The sequence below is a fragment of the Populus trichocarpa genome, chromosome 13 (assembly GCF_000002775.5).
Source record: "Populus trichocarpa isolate Nisqually-1 chromosome 13, P.trichocarpa_v4.1, whole genome shotgun sequence".
Lineage (NCBI taxonomy): Eukaryota > Viridiplantae > Streptophyta > Magnoliopsida > Malpighiales > Salicaceae > Populus > Populus trichocarpa.
The window spans coordinates 2,819,677-2,842,544 of record NC_037297.2 but is presented as its reverse complement, the minus strand read 5'-3'; the positions used below and the strand labels follow the sequence as shown (position 1 = coordinate 2,842,544).

Sequence of the window (22,868 nt, the reverse complement as noted above, 5' to 3'; positions counted from 1 at the left end):
AATTAAACGAAGAAGTGAGGGCATGCTCAAGAGTACGCCAAACACGGTGTGAGGTTTGGCTATCGACAACAAGATGCAGTACATCGAGAAAAAAGTAGTGCATTGATAATAAATTGCTCTTGTTGTTTCCAACATAAAATAAATTATTAACCTAAAAAGAAGAACCATCAGCAGCAACCACATAAGGAGGAGGACACGATAAAGAGTCATCAACAAAAGGAAAAACACCTTGTCCAAGAAGATTTAACTTCATCTGGATTCGTCAATAAAGATAATATGTGTTTGTAAGCTTCTAATAAATAACTTGATGAGTATTGAAAAAGAAAACATTGCTTGCAATTGAAGCCTCCATGGTGGCAAGAGTCACAACAACAACAACAAGGGAAGGTTGCACGACAACAGTAACATGGGTAGCTAGGTTGCACACCAGTAATAGGGGAAGATTTCAAAGTAGAGGGAGAAGAAGAAGTTTGCACCGTAGGCTAAGATGAAGAGTCTATTGGAGAGAAGAAAAGAGAGTTTTACAGTGTAATGACTCTAATATCAAGTTGAGAATAATAAGAGACATAACTTATTAGTTAGTCAATTATTTCTGTTTACATATGTAGAGCAATGTACAATAGTTAATGTAAAGATTATAATACAAGAATAATAATTTTTTTCTAAATATATACAAGCCTTTAATATGTAATATACTATAATAAGAGTAAACCTCTCCTTAGAATCCGAATACTACTTTATTAAGAAAATTACTAGACATATAATCATCGGACTAAGTCATATATAATATGCAATCTTTACTTCAAAAAATTAGGTCGTTTTATTCTAAACTTTTTTGTCTAGTCTACAATCTATTTCTTAAAATCTAATTGCTCTTATTTTATCTTTGAATAGAGAGTCATTCTTCAATCTATTCTTATGTCAAATATTCTCATTCAAATAAAAAAAATGCATGCTCTCGAGTTAGAAACTCATAACTAATACAATTCTGTTCAGTAGAAAATAATTTATCTATAACTATATATACAGCACGAAATCCATTAAACTTTTGATTAACTATTATATATATATATCCTTAAAACAATACTAACATTATAATATATTTATCAATATTTATAAATAGATTCAACTCCATCTATAATTAAGAAAAAGATCAATACTGGTTGAATTCTATAAAAAAATAATTGTTAATTCCTAAAAGGTTATTAATTTTTTAGAATGAATAATAAAATATAGGTTAATTCCTTATTTATTTTTTTATTTATACACCATATAAAATCCTAAATAACATAAAATAAACCACTTAAATAACTTCTGAACTATACAGTACCACCATATTAGTATGTTATTTTAACTAGTAAAACTTTAAAAAGACTTAATAACAAGCTAATGAAAAACATAAAATATTAAAATTAAAAAATAATCAAATTACATCAAAATCCATAAAAAAATATTAAATTGAATCCTTGGTTATTTCCTTATAGGCTAATTGTTATTATTGTCGCAAGTTAATTATTCTTACTTTTTTTTTTACAGTACATGCACGTGCAAAACACTTGCTAAGAAAATAATTACAAAATCATCATGAAAAGAAATTATTTTTAACATAATAAAACAATTTTATTTAAAAAAAAAATAGGTGGGTTTGAGTTTTTTAAGTGATGATATTTAATTAGTTTGTACTGAATCTATTAGGAGAGTAGTTAAAGAATTATGTAAAATATAAGGATAAACTAAGAGCAACTAGACTTATAGTAATGTATTGAAAGTAAATATAAAATATAATAACAAATTTAATTAATCCCCTTTAATTATTTTAATATTTCAATTATTTTGTGCGGTTCTCATCCAACACGTAAAGGACACCCAATAATTAAAAATTGAAAGGCTTTGACGATCTGGCATAAAAACCATTATTTTTTTTATGATTCCATAATCTTGAATAGACATAAACAAGCTAGAAGGGTGTGTTCCCAATTACAAAAAAAAAACAAATTAATTAACTTAATTTACATGATTTACGGGTTATAAAGTTAATTACATGATTTACGGGATATAAATACACGTTCAAACGAGATTAAAAACTGAAATTGTGGCAACTTGTTGGGTGGCAAATTAAAAGCCGAGGAAAAAGAAAGGGTCTTTGGAGAATAAAAAAATGTTAAGAACTAAAGTAGATAAAGCTTAAGATAGCGATAATTAGCTGGAGGTGGCTTTCGAGGGACCCATCTGGTCTAGCCTAATTGACAACGGGACCCAAACCTGTAAGTAGAGTGGACCCCAGATTGGCTGGCCACCATTGGAGAAGAGACCCGAACCAGACACGGGAGGAAAAGCTCATAATGCAGTGTCATAAATCAGCAAGAGTAGTGGACCCTGTGTGTCTCTGGTGTTCCAAAATATGATTTGGGTGCGCACCATTTAGCCGTTTTTATGCCAGTAGGCGCAAAAAAAAAGCAGAGAAGGGGTCAGGGGTCTCTTTATGCCAAAGCCACATGCAATTTTGCTGATTTGGTTCGATACATTAGGACCATTTAGGGTTCGTGTGTCGGTGCCTTGGAAATAGAATGGTCACCTTTCTCTAGTATGAACGTAAAGGTAACTCATCGTGTCCAAAAAGTAAATGGTCCATAGATCGCAAGAATACTGTAGAACTGGATTCAAAGTATGTTTGATTAATCATGCCAAGAATATTTATATCACCATTAAATGTGTAATTAATCCCATATATTTTCTTTGCATAGCATGTCATGTTTATGAACTTGGCTTCCAAACCTCATCTTTTTCAGAATAAAAAAAGAAGAAGTAGTGGCTGTGCTTTCATCCATATCTCTTGTAGATGTGTCCGTGCATGTGATAACGGTTGTGATTTTAAGTGTATTCTTACTTGAAAATACATTAAAATAATATTTTTTTATTTTTAAAAAATTACTTTTAATATTAACATATCAAAACGATATTAAAATATATATAAAAAATTAATTTAACAACAGCTACGTAATCAATATTCAAAAAAATTATCCCCCAACTGATATGTTTTGGAGGGTCTTAGAGTAATTGGATTGGAAGGAGAGTTAGGGGCAATATTTTTCACCGTCGCATGCATACATTTTGTGTCATTAGAGAAGCTCAATCGAAGATTTGTTCACTATCTTTTTTTTTATTATTATTATTATTATTAACATGAGTGTTCTAGGTGTCCAGGTCAGCTTGCGCGCATCTCGATTAATCCCACGGGCCCTGAAATTAACGACCATGTAAGCCTCTAGTGGCTATCATATTAGCAACCGCATGACTCGAACCTGAGACCACAAGGAGAGCAAATCCCTTGATCTCAAACTTTTACCACTAGACCACCTACTATATGATTATTTGTTCACTATCTTTAACTCTTTGTTACCTATCCACTGAGTCTAATCAAATATATATATATATATATATATATATATATATATATATATATATAATATGACTAATCACTGGACTATAAGTTGTATAGAAATATGACTAATCACTGGACTAAAGTTTCAAGTCACTTAATCTTTTTTTACCTTTCAAGATATATATATAGCTACTGTAAACAATGGGTTATGATCACTATCAATTAAAAGCAACTAGCTCGACACTTTCTGCTGTATTTCAACGAAGCTCATCCTATCCAAATCCCAATAATTTTAGAGATTAGCTTCGCAAATTGACATGCATTGCGTTACTCTTACGTGCAAAGGCCGTTTCTGAAGTGTTCATTGGGCTTGGCAGGATCAGGAAAATGCACATTTTTAACTGCGATCTCAATGAGTAATTAATAAGAATTATTGATGCTTATCTTCTTAAAATAATTGTAGGGATATAGTTTATCACACACGTACGTACGTAATGTTACACAATCAAGAGAGAAAGGGGACACTTTTACTTGTAACTTGAAAAGTTGTCTCTATCGTTAATCTCAAAATAAAATAAAATGGCAAATTAATTAGTTTGCCTTTTTTTTTTCAAATGCCATAGCTTCTTCCTATGGCATAAAAATAGCCTTTCTTCGATTTTATCTTGAGATTTTACTTCAACATTTGCTAAAGAAGTACACATCATCCATGAAATCCCCAACGTAATTAATTGTTTTCATCATCCCAAATAAAATTCAAAGGAAAATGAAAATCTGCATTTTTTTTGTCTACTTTTAATTTGTAATTATAATTATAAAACTTAACTAGACTCAACAAATTAACTAAGAGTTCTAGTCTAATTTGGGTTAAATTTAAAAATAATTAATTCAAAATTTGATTTGGTTTAACCTAAATAATCTAGTAAGAATCTAGTTTGATTTTTAAAAAAACAATTTGAAACAAATCAATCAAGATTAACTTATGATTGAGTCCTAGGCTTAATAATTGTTTTTTTATATATAATTGTGGATGTAGGGGTTAACTTACGCGCGTCTCGACTAATCCCCTGATGTCATAAAGTTAATAAACATGTAAGTCTCTAGTAGTTTTGAGGTTTATGGTATTCGAACTGATAATTTTTAAAAAGTAAATTTAAAACCTGACAAGTTAAGTTATATTTATCAATATTAACTATTTTTTTTTTAATTGGACAGGTGGGTTATTGACTCGTGGTTTTCAAAGGTTGAATTAATATGAGGAAGAATTCCTTAATGCATGGCAATGGCTCATGGGGCTTGACCATGCCCACATGTAAATATGCAAAAACTTGAATTCCTCCGAATCTAAAGACCAAAATAATAAGCCCTAGGGTCTCCCCCACAAACACCATGCCCTTACCCATCAAGGACAACCCATGTGGGCCCAACTCACATGGGCGGCACCAAACCTCCACTCATGATTAATCCAACGCTCCTCATTTCTTCCAGCGGAATCCATGGTCGCATCTTGACCGTTCATTTGAGAGTCACGGTATTCAATGTGATCGGCTCAGCTGTGTCCCCTCCTTGTCCCCAAAATGCAATGACAACTTTCTCTATCTTGCCGTTCATGTGACAAAGACAATTTGCTGCCCATCTCCAAATTTGTGCTTTGAGATTCCTCTCTCCAATGTTCTTACTTCACTCTCTCTTCAGGGTGTGTGCACTCCACTTCCCAGATCAAAATCTTTTTTTTAAAAAAAAGAAAAATTAATGCATTCAAGTCTTAATATTTGAAACCTCATGATTTCGTTATTAAAAAGAGAGAAGAAAAGAATTCGTTTTAGGGCATGAATCACCTCATTTACATGATTAAATCTTAAATATTTTATAATTTTATGTTGGACATATAATTTTATTTATAATGAATTATTTTTGTCTTGCATGTATCCTTAATAACCTAATTTATCCTTGCGAGATTAGGCCCTAAGCATTAATTATGCTTCTTCCTTTTTTCTCTCTAGTTATTATTGAACTATATATTAACTTGGAACTCATAGGAGTTGTTATTAGAATTAAAGATAAGTAGTTCTATCAATTAGCTAAAATTAAAAGAATTTATTAGAAACATACTTAATTTGTTATCCACGCGCCATGAGGGGTGAAGATAATATTGTTTTTGTTTTCCCAAACAATACTGTTCTTTGCCTTTAATTTCAATTGCCAAGTTGCTTATATAACGTAGGCATGCATTTGCTTCAGCCATCTCAGAGTGCTTTACAACCACACAGGAAATTAATACAGAGAAGTTAATTCGCTGCCACTTTGGAAGAGAAACAAACTTCATTTCATTCAAGATCGTTGAACAAAGAAACGAAAAGTATGGAATTTGAGAGAGATCTTAATCTTGATGCAACAGAGCTTAGGTTAGGCCTCCCCGGCACTGCCACAAAACAGTCAGAGAAGCAAACACCTAACTCAAATCTTGCCAAGAGCAACAAAAGATCATTGCCTGACATGAATGAAGAGCCCGCAGGATCATCAAGGGAAAATTCTAGCACTGTCTCATCAAATGACAAAAAAAGCCATGACCAAGAAACTGCTCCACCCATCAAGTAAGTTTGCCAGCTTCTTCTCTTCACAATGAGAAAACCCTAGCTAGAGGCCTCGATGAATTGAGTCAAAACATGTTAAATATATATATTCTTGTTTATGCCTTCTAGTGATCTGGGTTTTTTAGTAATTTGTTGATGATTAGATGTTTGAGGGTTATGCATGCATGGTTTTGATTAATGAGCTAATTATAGGGTGGATTGGTGTGATTTTATAGGGCACAAGTGGTAGGGTGGCCACCAATCAGATCTTACAGGAAAAACTGTCTACAAGCAAAGAAACTAGAGGCTGAAGCTGCTGGACTTTACGTGAAAGTTAGCATGGATGGTGCTCCTTATCTCAGAAAGATTGATTTGAAGGTTTACAAAGGATATCCAGAACTCCTTAAGGCCTTAGAAGAGATGTTCAAATCCAAAGTTGGTACGTATCATTTTTTCCCTTTTTTTCTCTTTAAACTAACTACACAACATTGTAAAGAGGTTGATTTAATTAATATGAGAACAAAATATATATGTTTTTGAATTTAAAATTAAATACACGTATATTTCTTTTTGCAGGTGAGTATTCGGAGAGGGAAGGGTATAATGGATCAGAACATGTACCAACGTATGAAGACAAAGATGGAGATTGGATGTTGGTTGGAGATGTTCCATGGGAGTAAGTTCTTCTCTTGTTGCTCTTAGATTGCAATTTCCTTATTAATAGAAAAGGAGATTAGTCAATCAATTACTCCATTTTTTTAGCTAAACTTACAGTTGTTTTTTTCCCCTGAATGTACAGTATGTTCATCAATTCATGTAAGAGGCTGAGAATCATGAAAGAGTCAGAAGCTAGAGGTTTGGGTTGTGCTGTGTAAAGCCTCACACATGCAATTCAGGAGGCCCCTAACAAAAGATGAAGAAGAGATCAGAAAGAGAAAGGGAAGAGTTGCACTTTTAGCCTGGGTTCTCCGAGAAGAAATATCAAATATGGATCAATTTTATCACCCAGAAAGAAAAAAAAAATGGATCTGGATTTTTCCTTTGTGGGATTGCATGTAATAGAAGATTTTACAAGGATTTGTTAGGATATCACAGATCTGCATGTATAGTTGGCAAATTTGCTTCTTGAATGCAATTGTACAAAGAGTTCTACATCAGATCACAAGTTTCTCCATGTAGCAAAGGAATAGATCATATTTAATTACTTATAAATGATGCAAAATACTTTTCAATGCCATGTTAATTAGAGTTATGTGCTTAAGTTTTATCTGGTTAGTGTACGTTGTTGGAGCTACAAGATAGATAGGGATCGATAACATATTCCTTTTGTTTTCCTTTTAGAAAAAAACTTGGAAGGAATTACAAGATCAGAGATTCGGGACCTTTTGCTCTCGATCCCTTTGCTTTGCTCTGTGGTAGAAGTGAATATTGTTGAACTAAAGACTCATCAGGTAGTATCAAGGGGATGAGAATTGGACGCTCTTTGTCTTCGACATATTTTCTGTCATTTAGTAGATTTAAAAGCTTTGCGAAATCAAAATGAGAATAAAAAAAAAAGATATGCTCTAATTATAGCCGGCAGTTCACAGTTGTGTGTGTGTGTGTGTATATATATATTATCTTTCCTACAATAATTTTCATTGGAATGAGTCAAATGACTATATAATATTTCATATATCTATGATCTATAGTTTTTTATATTTATCTGGAAAAAAAAAACTTGGATATATAGATCATGTTGTTACTTTAAACTACAGCTTCTGGATGCACCACCATGCGTGATATATTATTGATCATTAAACTTGGAAATTCTCCCATTAAAGAACCACCATGCGTGATATATATATTATGAATGATGATAAATAAATAATAAAAAAAGGAAAATGTAATGATAATAAAAAAGAAGAAGGAAAATGACTATCATCATTGCCTTGTATAAATCCAACCTTATTTGACTTTCTAATAGAGAGAGAGAGAGAGAGAGAGAGAGAGAGAGACAATTATGAGTGTCGCCATTACATCATAACACACCTACTTTGCACCAAGTAGATTGTATTTTATTAACAAAATTAGTGTGATTAATGAATAAAAAAAATGATTGGCTTTTTCTGGTTAAAACAATAGGAATTGCATGTGACATTGTTCCTTTTTGTATGCAGGAACAATATAGCTTTCATTATTATAATTGTGAAAAATCTCACCCATGATCTAACCATAAGTATTGTCACTTCCAACACAATCATCCCAATTCTAATTACCTATGACTCTTATATATTCTTATGGTGTTTTTGTTGATTGGCTGGCCGCTAAGTCTTCCTCTGCTGCACTTCCCTTATAATTAGCTTCAGTCTTGATGCTCGATCCCTTCATGGTCTGGAATTATGTTGACTTTCGATCTGAGCTTTTGTTTTATGCTTTGATCGATCTGGCTTTGCACTTCTCCTTCGATCGGCCAATGTTAATTACTACTGAACCTAGTGCGGACCAGTCCCTTATGTTTTTCATGAATTGGAGCTCAACTGATAGATTTGTATTTCTTCCTATTAATCTAGGTAGAACTTCTTTTAAAAAAAATAATTCATTGTCACCTAATGTTGAAGGAAGGGGACATATTGGCGAGTTATAGTTATATATAAAAGGAGTAAGATAAAAAAAAAGAAGAAGTCTTTACATAGTTTTAGAACATGTTTGGGAACGCGATGCAAACCGCGTTCCCAAAAAATTTTAATTTTTTTTTGTTAAAATTTAATATGATTTATAGGTTTTGGATTGTTTTGATGTGCTGATGTCAAAAATGATTTTTAAAAAATAAAAAAATATCATTGGCATGTATTTCGGCATAAAAAGTTATTTTAAAAGCAACCGTTACCACACTACCAAGCACCCTCTTATACTAACTAGAAATCATAACCACTTTATAAAATTCTAAATAAAAAACTTGTTATATAATAGAAAAGATGGATATCATCTTATATATTCTACTTAAGATAAGATGTATTGTTATATATTTTTAATGATATATGTATTTATGTAGTCTGTTTAAACTTGTATGTTATTTGAGTTTTTTCTTTATTATCCTTTAAACATCGTTCAAAGAATAGGGTCTAATGTTGGACCTTACCATCCAGTGTTATTTGATTAATAAAAAAGCTAAATTAATTGGGCCTATTATTTATTAATTAACATTCGAAGGAGTACATGCATGATATTGGATCATTCTATCCTAGATTATTTTATATAAGATAGGATCATTTAATATGCAAGATAGAATACCTATACATGGTCATGGTCCAAGGATCATTTAATATGCAAGATAGAATACCTATACATGGTCATGGTCCAATAACCACATACTAAATAACATTCAAAGAGCATGACCTAATATTGAACCATTCTATCATAGGTTAAAGTACATGGTAGGAACACTTAATATTGTTTGAGAGATTTACTTTACCTATTAAATAACGTCCAAATAATAGGGCTTGTTATTGGACCATTCCATCCCGAACTACTTAATAAATAGTAGGACTATCAAATCAATTTTTAAAATTATGAAATGGAATGATTATATGGTGACCAAAACTTTTATTCATTAATATTCTAGAGATCATGTATTAATTGATACTATTATTCACTTATCAACATCGGAAGAATGAGGTCTAATATTAGTATGGGTTGATTAATAATTAATTAATTGATCATTTTTTGATTGATCTTATTACCTGATAATTAACATCTAAAAGACAAAACCTAATATAAGACCCTTTCATATTGTGTGAATTAACAATTAATAGGAAAAAGTAATACAAAAATATAAAGTTAAGATTAATATATATGCATCTGTTTCTCTTAAGAAACTAAGTTTTGGTAATATTGCAAGGAATGATAAAAAGAGAGGTCATATCATTCATAACTGTATTCCAGATTTTCCAATCAATCCAAAAATTACTAATTTTTGTTAAAATTAGGATTGGAAATGGGATATCAACATATTTCCTACCACTTAACAACTTTATGGTGGTTTTTTTTTTAGTTAACAATTCTCTCAATGTTTCAAAGAGTGTTGTGAAAGATATTATATATGGATCATCATTTTTTTTTTTCCTTGCATCAATACTAGAAGAAAGGCTAATATGGAAGCATACTTTCTTTAATGTGCATTTGATATTGTGGTGTAGAGTGTTTTTTAAAAGTGATTTTCGTTTGAAAATGCATAAAAATATTGTTTTTAGATTTATTTTTATTTTAATATTAGCACATCAAAACCATTAGAAAATACTAAAAATACATCGATTTAATATTTTTTCAAGCCAAACGCACTTTGAAACGCTCTAAAATGTAAAAATAAATGATTGGTTGGTTTTACTTATAAGCAATGAACATATGTAGATTAAGGAATATCCATTTTCGAAGTTTTTATCTATTCTTACCCCAATACATAATTTGAAATTGCTAAAAGAAAATTAAAAATAACATAAAAATAGGTTTTTTTCTATCATGATTTCCGGTTATCTTAACTTTAATCAACTTTATTTTATATTAAAATTAAAAGAAACTTTAAATCACGTGGGAAAAACATTATGGATGTATCTAGTGAATCCACAATGTTTTTTTTTTTTCGTTTTAACCCTCTCCACACGAAAGAAAATACTTGCGATAAGAATATTATGATCTTTTTCATAGGGACAAATCTATCTTTTAAAAATTCATTGTGGCATAAAGGTTTTTTTTTTTACATTTTATTTGAATAGTTGAGTTACTAAATTAACATTTTGGGTTAAAAAATGAACTTTTTATCCAAGGGTTTTATGGTCATTTTTTTAATGAATAGTAAAAAAGGCTTGAATACCCTGAAAATCAAATAATTTTAAAACTTCCTTACACAAGATTTTTCATATTTATCTTTAGTTTTTTTTTGTTATTTTTAGGTGGGTTCAGGGGAATTTCTGTCTTTCAATAATATAAAATATTTATATAAAAAAACAATGTTGGCACGTGACAAACATGTGTTACTGAGTTGACACTACCCGAACCTTTTGGATAGCATGTGTTGGCAATGTCTTGATGTCAAATATCACCTTCCATTATAGCACTAGAAGCGTGTCAACATCCTCTTCCTAGCGGCATGGCTTGTGTTTTCGGAGGCATGTTAGTTGGGCTTCAATGATTTTTTTTTCTTCTCTTCTTTCTTTTCTCTCTCTTCTCTTCGTTAAAGTATGATGGTTTCCTCTTATTTGTCTTATAAATTCAATTTGATCATCCTTCTTTTAATTGCTAATTTTTATTTATTTATTTATCTTCTTTTAATTGATTTTCTCTTTCAATTTCATCCATATCATTTGATCTAATTTGACTTTTATATTAAATTTGAATCTTATTCTTTTGATTTTTTTAAACTCTTTTGCTAATTAATTTTGTTTTGAATTTTATCCCCCAACATTTGATTTTAATTTATCTTTATGTCAAATTTGATCCCCGTTCTTTTTATTATTTTTTTTAATCTTTTTTTATGGTATCTTATTTTTTTTTCCAATTTTATCCATCAATATTTTTCTTATTGGAATTTTTTCTTTTTCTTTTTTCCCTTCTATGGGGTTAATCTCAGTCTCATGACTAGGGTTACGAGTTTCAAAGATTAACACAAGTTGACTTTGGTCTTTTTTAGGCTCATTAAAAAAAAGATTTATTTTTAATTTCATCGTCCGATGCTTCATTTTTTTTGGTCTTTGTGTTTTTTTTTCCTTTTTGAGGGTTATCTCATTCTTATGCACATAGTCACAAGGTTAACAAGTTAACTCGTGTTGACTCAATATTTTTCTTTTAAGAATCTTGATTTGTTGTTTTTTTAGGTTTGCCTTCTATATGATTAGTCCCGACCTCATGAGCAAAATCATAAATTTTGAAAGTTAACACAAATTGATTTTGATGTTCTTTTAAGTTTTTTTTTAAATTGATTTTTTTTTCGTTTTCATCCTCCAATATTTTTTTTTTGAATTAGTCTTCATGTTTTTTTTTTCACTTTCCTTTATATGAGGCTATCTCAATCTTGTGCCTATAGTTGCAAGGTTAGTCTGGGTTGATCGAAACTTTTTTTTTGCCACTTTTTATTTTTTATTTTTAGTTTTGTCATTCAACATTGTGTTATTTAATATTTGGACTTCATAATGTTATTAAATTTACTTTGGTTAACTATTTTTTTTTATCTTTTATTGGCACAAATAATCATTTGATTAAGTCAAAGATTTATTATAAGAAATAAAGTTACTAAAAACAATTAAGCACATGAACCATATTGGGAGATAAAATATCTTAATTTTAGTTATTTCTTTATCAAATATTTATATATTTAATTATATGTGTGTACAAGCATTTCAATTCATGATTGAAGAATTTTTTATATCTAAAAACTTGTTACAAAAGCCTGTATATTTATTTTTTACTAGAAAAAATTATTTAACCCGTAGTAAAACACGAATCAAATAACTAATAAAATCACTGAACCACCTTGTTAGGGCTTTGATTTGAAAAATTTATGATACAAAACTTCACTAAAGTCAAGTTTGAGATTGAATTAAAAAATATATTGATTAAGTACAACGTAGTTTGCTGATTAATTCAGTCAAAATCCACATTTCAACTTCAAGGAAAATAATAATAATTTACTCGAAATTGATTTGAATTAAATCAATGAATTAATAAGGCATGCATGCCCTTTTCCAAGTTTAATCTCTAAACTAAATCATACAACTATGCATTGAACAAAGAAAACAACAGCAAAACCTATGAAAATACTGTATATAGAAAGAAAAGATAAGGAACTTGGTTTCATTTGAGATTGTAGTCAAAATAGAGGCAGGTCAAATTTTATATATATATATATATATATATATATATTTTAAATTATTTTAATATGTTAATATGAAAATTAAATTATTTTTTTATTTTTTTAAATTGTTTTAATATATTAATATAAAAAATAAATTTTAAAAAATAAAAAATATATTATTTTAAATCCATTACTTCCATGCTCCTAAAAACATAATATTAGAAAAAATGGAGCGGGCCGCAACGCCCAAAAAGCTTCTAATCATCATAAATAGCAAGCAAATTAGCAAGCTAACGCTTCTCTCTTCTCTCTATTCTTCTACAAAAGGAAGGAAAAAAAGAAGAGGGGAGAGCCGAGAAAAGGCCTCGAATTTCCTTCAGACTCCAATAATCTGAGAGAGAACCTTAAAAAAAACACAGAACACAAAAGAAAAAGAAAACAAAACCTGTTTTTTCTGTTTCTGTCTCCAAAAACCCTAGCTTCTTCTATTATGCCTTCACAACAGTAATAGTAATACGCAGATCCAGTAATAAACCAAAAGAAGAATAAAGCCCTAACTCTTGAAGACCTGGAATGGCTGAGTTAGGGCAACAAACTGTGGAATTCTCGACTCTCGTGAGTCGAGCTGCTGAGGATTCGTTTCTTTCTCTGAAAGAATTGGTGGACAAATCCAAATCCACCCAACAATCTGATTCTGACAAGAAGATTAGTCTTTTGAAGTACTTGGTTCACACTCAACAGCGTATGCTTAGACTCAATGTCCTTGCTAAATGGTGCCAACAGGTCAGGAAGTTTTTTTTTTTGATTGGTTGGGTTTTTGTGTTAAAGAGTTAATTTGATTCACACTCAACAGCGTATGCTTAGACTCATTGTCCTTGCTAAATGGTGCCAACAGGTCAATAATAATTTTTTTTTTTTGATTGGTTGAAGAAGGAAATTTTGGGTTTTTGCTCTAGACTTGAATACTTTTGAATTTAGGGTTTGTTGAGATTTTTATGTGTTAAAAAATTGTGGCTGTAAGGAATGAAGGATTGAATTTTTGTGGCTATTGTTAAAAGATTGCTAGTTTAGTTTGGGAATGCTAGTCTCTGGAGTATTTGGCTCATTTGGGTGATTTTGATTTTTTTTTAAATTGGAAATTTGTGGCTACAGGCAAGTCATTGGTTGGGTGACTAATTGGATAAAAGAGTGTGCAAGTTGGGTTTGTTAGTTTGATTTTTTAATTTGTTATAGGTTGTTTTGGTGAGTTTAGGATTTATTTGAAATGTAGAACTGGGAAGAAATTCTCAAGCTTTTTCTTGGGACTTGATTTGTTGGAAATGCTAGGAAATTTGGTAGATTGCTAACTGCATTCCAGGAATTATATTAGCGTTCCTTATAAAAGATGAAATCAGATATATCTTCATTCGCAGTCATTTGAATTAAAATTTTCCTCCAAAGTTTTGAACTCCGGAGGAGATACTATAAATTTGCTTTGTTTTTGACTCAATAGTCGGTGGAAAAAAATCTCATACCCCCCTCTCTAAATGTAAGTCAATGTTGTGTGCAATTAGAAAAAAAATATGAACATCCTTGCAAAAGTAAACATAATGGAGGAGGTAACGTATGGGAGTTTATTGTTTCCAGTAGCTTGTGTAGTCAAGAAGCAAAAAAAATTATGATATTTATCTGTTGGTAGATCGTGTTATTTTCATGATGAACGTTGCTAACATTATCAAAGAGCCAGCCTAGATTTAAATCCAATTATATTAATAGTGCTAGAGAGTTGAATGAGATAGATCAGCATCAGTGCTCAAGCACTATGAACATTAGTTTTAAGATATGTGCTGAAATTTTATTTGAGGGGTTTATTTAGCCTTCTGAAAGTATTTTGGGTTTGAAAATTTCCAAAGCATGTGCTGTGTCTATAGTCAATACATTCATGTTGTGCCATTAACTAAGGCCCCAGATTTCAGTAGGAAAAGGTATTGATGGTTTTGAATCTTTATTATCTCATGAGATTAGAAACCAACAAACCTTTGTATACATGGTGGGTTATTGCAGTTATGGTTTGTTGGTCGAGATGAATAGGACAAAATTGTAGAATAGGCATCTGCTTCTGTCCATAGTCCTCGTGTACAATCTTATGTGAAAGCATTATGAACATTTGAAGTTTAGAAGGTGGCAACCTTTTATGTACAAGGACAAAATAAACTAGTGAAAAAACTTCCAACTTCCCAAGTCATTAACTTCATCATCAAAACTCAATATTCTACAATAGCTCAAGAACACATGTCGGACCTCAAGTATTTCCCAAGCATTTGAAATTTAAAAAGTCTTAATTTTGTTAAAATATAATGTGTTAAAGGTAATTTTATGCTTTGGATTCTTGTGTAAGTTATGGAATGGAAGGCCACTTTAATGTTCAAATAATACTGATTTTTAACTCAACTTTTGCTTTGCAGGTTCCGTTGATACAATATTGTCAGCAACTTCAGTCAACCTTGTCAAGTCATGATACTTGTTTTATCCAAACCGCAGATTCTTTATTTTTCATGCACGAGGGGCTACAGCAGGCTCGTGCTCCTAGCTATGATGTTCCATCTGCTATAGAAGTACTCCTAACTGGATCTTATGAGCGTTTACCAAAATGTATAGAAGATGTGGGTATCCAGGGAAAATTAACTGAGGTTCAGCAGAAGCCAGCTTTGAGAAAGTTGGACACACTTGTGCAATCTAAGTTACTTGAAGTTTCATTACCAAAGGAAATTTCCAAGGTGAAAGTGTCTGATGGTACTGCATTGCTTCGTGTGGATGGAGAATTTAAAGTTTTAGTTACTCTTGGCTACCGAGGGCACCTTTCAATGTGGAGGATACTACATATGGAATTGCTTGTTGGTGAGAGAAGTGGATCTGTGAAATTGGAAGAATTGCGACGGCATGTTCTGGGAGATGATTTGGAGCGCAGAATGGCTGCAGCAGAGAATCCATTTACGATTCTATATTCAGTTCTTCATGAGCTTTGTGTTGCATTAGTTATGGATACTGTTCTAAGGCAAGTACAAGCACTCCGTCAAGGAAGATGGAAAGATGTAATTCGGTTTGAGCTCGTATCTGATAGCAGTAGTAGTAATGCCACTCAGCTAAATCAAGATGGAGAAGTTGATTCAGCTGGTTTACGAACACCAGGTTTGAAAATTATATATTGGTTAGATTTGGATAAAAACTCTGGCACATCCGACTCGGGGATTTGCCCATTTATAAAAATTGAACCAGGACCCGATCTACAGATAAAATGTATTCATAGCACTTTTGTTATAGATCCTCTAAATGGAAGGGGGGCGGAATTCTCCCTTGACCAGAGCTGCATCGATGTTGAGAAGTTGCTTCTCAGAGCAATATGTTGTAATAGATATACTCGTTTGCTTGAAATTCAGAAAGAGCTGGGAAAAAATGTTCAGATCTGCCGTGCTGCAGGTGATGTTTTTCTTCAGTTCCACATGGATGAACCTGATGCTGACCATAAAAAGGTTGGTTTTCATTTAATATGGATTTTTCAACACATTTTGCTTGAGCTTTTAGAAATTCTCAAATCAAGAAACTTGTGGTGCATAAATAGTGAAGGAGGCTTAGTTCCTCTGGTGTGTTTAAGACTGTCTTCATGGAGGATAATTACCTTTTTGTTTGGTGCATTTATTTTTTTGTATCTATGATCTTAAAGGCATATCATTCCTGAATTATTCTTTTCCCTTTATTGAATTCTATATGCAGAAAGAAACTAAGTCTGATGGTGGGGATCAAGAGGGGCAGGAAGTACTGCATGTTCGTGCCTATGGATCATCGTTTTTTACCCTTGGAATAAATATAAGGTGTCTTCCCTTGACCCATGCATATGGAACGATTTTTATTTCATCTGCATGTCTACTTCTGGGTTGTCTAATTCTTCCTTTGTGTGTGGAAAAGCTAAAACAGGGGCATAATAAGGATTTTATAACTTTCAATTTTCTTTTTTCTTTCTTTTAAAGGATAAATAGTCATCATCTAGTATGCATATGCATAAAGAAGGGCAATTTAGACTGCTGGTATTGATATGCTAGAAAAACTCTTGAATAAGCTGTCCATCCTCGTGTATAACAAACTTCTTTGTTGCATAGTAGAAACCGTACACAATAAGGCCCTGTTCTATTACATTTAATGCCTGTTAGGGGATGCATTTCTCACATTTTCTACATTGTCTGAGTTTCATTTTTTTACTTGCAGGAATGGCCGTTTTCTCCTCCGATCATCCCAAAATATAATTACACCTTCAGTGCTGATAGATTTTGAAGAAGCTTTAAATCAAGGAAGCATAACTGCAGCTGAAGTTTTCATTAGTTTGAGGAGCAAAAGTATCTTGCACTTATTTGCATCTATTGGCAGGTTCTTAGGTCTCGAGGTAACTTTTAATTTTGAGAAAAAAAATGAATGTTATTAGATCTGATTAAATGGCTCTGAATTTTGAATTTTGCCTAGGCATTCATGGGTAAAAGTCACTAAAACATAGGATATGAATTTTGCAGGTATATGAACATGGTTTTGCTGCAGTGAAAGTACCTAAAAACCTTTTGAATGGTTCAACTATGCTGCTAATGGGGTTCCCAGACTGTGGGAATTTGTATTTTCTGTTGGCACAACTTGATAAGGATTTCAAACCTCTGTTTAAGTTGCTGGAGACACAACCAGATCCATCTGGAAAAGTTCATTCTTCTAGTGACTCAACTGCTGTAATGCGCATGAAGAAGATCGACGTTAACCAGATGCAGATGCTTGAAGATGATCTGAGTATCGTTGACCTGGGAAAATTGAATCGCCTTTTGCCTAATGCCTCTCCTTATAACCAGATGTCCGAACATGGTCTTCTATCTGAATTCCGTCTAGATGGTCCCATGCCAATTGCAGGATGTCCTCCATCAAGTTTTTCATCCGTTGTTGATGAAGTATTTGAACTTGAGAAAGGGGCATCTGCACCTTCATTCCCACTTCAGAATGTTACCTCATTCAATGCATCTCCTGCTTCTCATTTTGGCTCTGTTCCGACGAATCTTCATACTATTAAAGCTGGAACTCCTCCTAAGTGGGAAGCAGGCATGCAGGGGTCACAAGTTAACAGTGTTGCAAAAGTGTCAAGTGTGGCCTCTCACTATAACGGATCCTTGTGTCCATCAAATAACCTGAAGGGACCTGTGCATTCCAGTTCATTCAGTTCACTATCTTCTGGTCTAGGAAGGACCACAGCTGTGAAAATATTATCAGCTTCAAAATCTGATCAGGATTTGTCTTCTCTTAGATCTCAACATCTGGTTGAGGTTGGCACTAATTCCGCAATGGACGATGATCATCTAAGACTGCTGAATGATGCATCAAAGGATGCTCTATCTGGGATTAGGCCCTCTCGATTGTCATCTCCATCTCGACCAACAGGCTCTCGAATTTCAGCATCAAATGTGAAACCTATTGGAGCCAGAAGCTCGCCAGCTGGGTCTGTGGTCAGAGTTGCTGGATCAAGCCCATTAGCTACAACTTCCGTATGTAAGATACCTTCTATAATTTTATCTGCATTTATTAAATTCACAGGATACTTTTCCGATTTTTATTTTTCTTCTGCTATTTTAGCCATGTTTGACTAGAAAATACCTTTTTCAGCCCATACAGCAGGAGATACTGCAATATCTCTGGGCTCTAGTCATGATGTATCCATACATGAAAAAAATCCAAGAAAGCGTACAGTTTTAGACATGTTGAGCATGATTCCATCTCTCCAAGATATAGATGCTAAAGCAGGATTTTCTAAGAGAAGAAGAACCTCAGAATCAGCTCACTTTCAGAAGGTTTCTTCACAGATGCTTGTATCATCAGAAATGGTCTATAAAAATGAGAGATACAGCTATGGGAACCTTATTGCGGAAGCAAATAAAGGGAATTCACCTTCAAACATTTACGTCTCTGCTCTTCTTCACATGGTTAGACATTGCTCACTTTCCATTAAGCATGCTAGACTAACTAGCCAGATGGACGACATGGACATTCCATATGTTGAAGAAGTGGGTCTAAGAAGTGCATCCTCAAATATATGGTTCCGACTTCCACTAGCGCGAGGCGATTCATGGCAACATATTTGCTTGCGGCTTGGTAGACCTGGAAGCATGCATTGGGATGTCAAAATAAATGATCAGCACTTCAGGGATTTGTGGGAACTTCAGAAGGGAAGCAGTGGCACTCCCTGGGGTTCTGGGGTCCATATTGCGAATGCATCTGATGTGGATTCCCATATTCGTTACGATCCAGATGGCGTTGTCCTGAGTTATCAGTCTGTTGAGTCTGATAGTATAAAGAAGCTAGTGGCAGATATTCAAAGGCTTTCTAATGCTAGAATGTTTGCTCTTGGAATGCGTAAGCTGCTTGGAGTAAGAGCAGATGAGAAACTAGAGGAAAGCAGTGCAAACTCTGATCTTAAAGTGCCCATTGGAGGAAAAAATGCTCCTGAGGGAGCTGATAAGTTGTTTGAACAGATGAGGAGGGCATTTAGAATTGAGGCAGTTGGACTGATGAGTTTGTGGTTTAGCTTTGGTTCAGGTGTTCTAGCTCGTTTTGTTGTTGAGTGGGAATCGGGTAAAGAAGGGTGCACATTGCATGTTTTACCAGACCAACTTTGGCCTCATACTAAGGTGTGTTATATTTTATTTTTGTTTGTGTTCATTTTTTATTTCAATCTTTACTGTGCTTATGTTGGGTTATTGTCATCAATGTGTTTATACTAAGTTATTTTGGTCACCTGCATTTATCATCATGACATGAAGTTCATGTGTAGCAGCTCACGTGCTCTATGTGATTCACCATCATTTTTGCCCCATCTTTTCACTTGTTTAAACCAACATAGATTTGTACGTTTTCTTTTTCCTGTGTTTCTGTCTTCTCAATTGTTAAATTACTATCTGGTTGCAATCCAGTCCCTTGTTTTTTCTTCTTTTTCATGTCTGATTGCAGTCCTGTCTATCCTGCACCACACCACTAAATTTCAGCTCTCTTCAGATATCTAGCATAATGATATTTTGCTTTGAAGTGCTCTTCTGCAGTCAGCTGGTCTTGCGGTTTGTCCATTGAATTCTTTTTGTGATGGCTTATTGTCAGTAGTTGATTAACACTAAAGAGGCAAAACAGTTTTGGATGGTACAAGTCATGTATTTTACTGATTAACACCATTTTCCTTTCTTAATGTATATTTTGATATACCTGGTAAAATTCTGATGCTGTATAGAACCTTTGTTGTTCAGCTTTATCATGGATCTAGTTTTAGTTATTTTTGTTTTGTGATCTTGTGTTTTATGTTGTGTTTGTGACTTAAGTGAGCTGCTCTTACATCTCTAGAATTTGGTATTTTGTTTAGTTCCTGGAAGATTTTATAAATGGGGCTGAAGTTGCATCCCTGTTGGATTGCATTCGCCTAACTGCTGGACCCCTGCATGCTCTTGCTGCTGCTACTCGCCCTGCAAGAGCTGGTCCTGCTCCAGCTGTTCCAGGTGCAACCGCAACTCTTGCTTCTATGCCAAAACAGGCAGGGTACATCCAATCCCAGGGACTCTTGCCCAGCAGTTTGGTGAATCATATTAGCCAGCCAACTTCTGGCCCTGTAAGCAATGTTTCTTCTAGTACTGGACCTCTTGGGAATCACAACCCACATAATGTTGCAATGTTAGCTGCTACTGGTCGAGGTGGCCCTGGCATTGTTCCCAGCTCACTGTTGCCAATTGATGTCTCTGTTGTACTACGAGGCCCCTACTGGATCCGGATTATATACCGGAAGCATTTTGCAGTTGATATGCGTTGCTTTGCTGGAGATCAGGTTTGGTTGCAACCAGCAACACCACCTAAGGGGGGTCCTTCAGTTGGAGGATCATTACCCTGTCCACAGTTTCGCCCTTTCATCATGGAGCATGTTGCCCAAGAACTGAATGGATTAGATCCTGGCTTTGCTGGTGGTCAGCAGACAGTTGGACTGGGAAATTCTAACAATCCTAACCCAAGTTCATGTTCTCAACTATCAAGTGTTAATGGAAATAGAGTTAACCTTCCTAATTCTTCAGCAACATCCAGGGCAGCAAATCAAGTGGCTGCATTGAATCGTGTTGGAAATGCTGTTCCGGGATCATCAAATTTGGCTGTCCTAAGCTCAGGATTGCCCATACGCAGATCCCCAGGTGTTGGTGTCCCTGCTCATGTTAGAGGAGAGCTGAATACAGCCATTATCGGTCTTGGTGATGATGGAGGGTATGGAGGTGGATGGGTTCCTCTTGTTGCTCTTAAGAAGGTTCTAAGAGGCATTCTTAAATACCTTGGAGTGCTGTGGCTTTTTGCTCAATTACCAGGCCTTTTGAAAGAGATCCTAGGGTCAATTTTGAAGGAAAATGAAGGTGCGCTCTTGAATTTGGACCAGGAACAGCCAGCCTTGCGCTTCTTTGTGGGGTAAGTACAAGAATCTTTTTTCCTTGTTGCAAGTCAGTGCGAAACTGCAGATAACAGTGTTTGCTGTTATCTGTAATGGTGGTGTATTTTTAAATATTTCCAGGCCATAGTATGTTTGTCTCCTGGAAGGGCTATATGAATTTGCTGTGTCTTTGTGCTGGGACCTTGTTTGTCCATTTTCTTACATGATCTGATTATTATTTTTTCTCTGCAGGGGCTATGTGTTTGCTGTAAGTGTCCACAGAGTTCAACTTCTTCTTCAAGTACTTAGCGTCAAGCGCTTTCATCATCAACAGCAGCAACAACAGCAACAAAATAATGCAGCTGCTCAAGAAGAACTGACTCAATCTGAAATTGGAGAAATATGCGACTATTTCAGTCGCCGGGTAGCATCAGAGCCCTATGATGCTTCTCGTGTCGCATCATTCATTACCTTTCTCACTCTACCCATATCAGTTTTAAAAGAATTTTTAAAATTAATTGCATGGAAGAAAGGATTGGCTCAGGCACAAGGTGGGGAGATGGCACCTGGACAAAAACCCCGAATTGAATTATGCCTTGAAAATCATACGGGGTTAAATGTGGCTGAGAATTCATCTGCTGCAAAAAGCAATATCCATTATGATCGGCCCCATAATTCTGTTGATTTTGCACTGACTGTTGTCCTTGATTCTGCTCACATACCTCACATTAATGCTGCGGGTGGTGCTGCCTGGTTACCCTACTGTGTCTCAGTGAGGTTGAGATACTTGTTTGGTGAAACCATGAATGTGTCTTTCCTTGGCATGGAAGGAAGCCACGGCGGCCGAGCTTGCTGGTCACATGTTGATGACTGGGAGAAAAGTAAACAGAGGGTGGCTCGAACTGTGGAAGTGCATGGATCTTCGACAGGAGATGCCCAAGGAAGGTTGAGAGTAGTTGCAGAAAGTGTGCAAAAAAACCTGCATATGTGCCTCCAAGGGTTGAGAGATGGCAGTGGAGTTACTGCAAGCTCTGGGACAACGTGATTAGATAGGTTTACTGCTTGCAACATCAATCTTTGAATTATTTGCAATATCTGGAATGAGGAAAGTAGATAGGGCCTTGCATTGATGCGAAAGAAGGTCAAATGATGGTAACAAGTCCTGTTGAAGATACAGATGACCGTGCAGGACTTTTTGACTCGTTTAAATAGCTGATCCAGTGTTCTGATGATTAGGATGTAAATTATTTTTGCAGATACCGGTATTTTAGCGGCTGTTTTCCTCTGTACAGAAATCATAGTTGCCGAGTAGACAAACTTCGTGACTGTTGTATACCCTCTAAGGGCATTCCGAAGGTGTCTAAGATTGTTTTCAGACTGTTCGAGGGCATTATTTTTATGTACATGTTGACACTTGTCCATGTTCCCACTTTTATAAATCTCTTGCGGGCAGGGAAGTCGCTCCATTTAAAGATCTGTCACTTTGCTTTTCCATAAAACTAAACCGAGTTTGAAACCAAGTAGTGTCCGAGATTGGCTCACCAGCGTGATGCATGCAATTCAATACCTCCATTGTGTCTGGTGTATTATTTTTATAAGAATGGTGTCTTTCAACTTGATTTTTTACCAGTACTTGGATAGAAATGA

The 22,868-nt window shown here is 34.1% G+C and overlaps 2 protein-coding genes across 3 annotated transcripts; both read left to right on the top strand.

Annotated features, from left to right (window-relative positions):
* The first annotated feature begins 5,607 nt into the window (after nt 1-5,607).
* LOC7474608 (auxin-induced protein 22D) lies at nt 5,608-7,112 on the top strand. Its single transcript, XM_002319606.4, has 4 exons — nt 5,608-5,976; nt 6,192-6,394; nt 6,532-6,631; nt 6,755-7,112. The coding sequence occupies exons 1-4, from the start codon at nt 5,744-5,746 to the stop codon at nt 6,828-6,830; spliced, it is 612 nt and encodes a 203-aa protein (XP_002319642.1). The 5' UTR covers nt 5,608-5,743; the 3' UTR covers nt 6,831-7,112.
* Nucleotides 7,113-13,079: 5,967 nt separating this feature from the next.
* On the top strand, nt 13,080-22,697 carry LOC7487671 (mediator of RNA polymerase II transcription subunit 14-like). 2 transcript variants are annotated; one of them, XM_024583663.2, is made up of 8 exons: nt 13,080-13,564; nt 15,226-16,290; nt 16,532-16,629; nt 17,021-17,195; nt 17,320-18,328; nt 18,443-19,464; nt 20,184-21,259; nt 21,474-22,697. In XM_024583663.2, the coding sequence occupies exons 1-8, from the start codon at nt 13,355-13,357 to the stop codon at nt 22,264-22,266; spliced, it is 5,448 nt and encodes a 1,815-aa protein (XP_024439431.2). In that variant the 5' UTR covers nt 13,080-13,354; the 3' UTR covers nt 22,267-22,697. The 2 variants fall into 2 exon arrangements, with proteins under 2 accessions (XP_024439431.2, XP_052302430.1); XM_052446470.1 differs by having other exon boundaries at nt 13,527-13,676.
* The last annotated feature ends 171 nt before the right edge of the window (nt 22,698-22,868 follow it).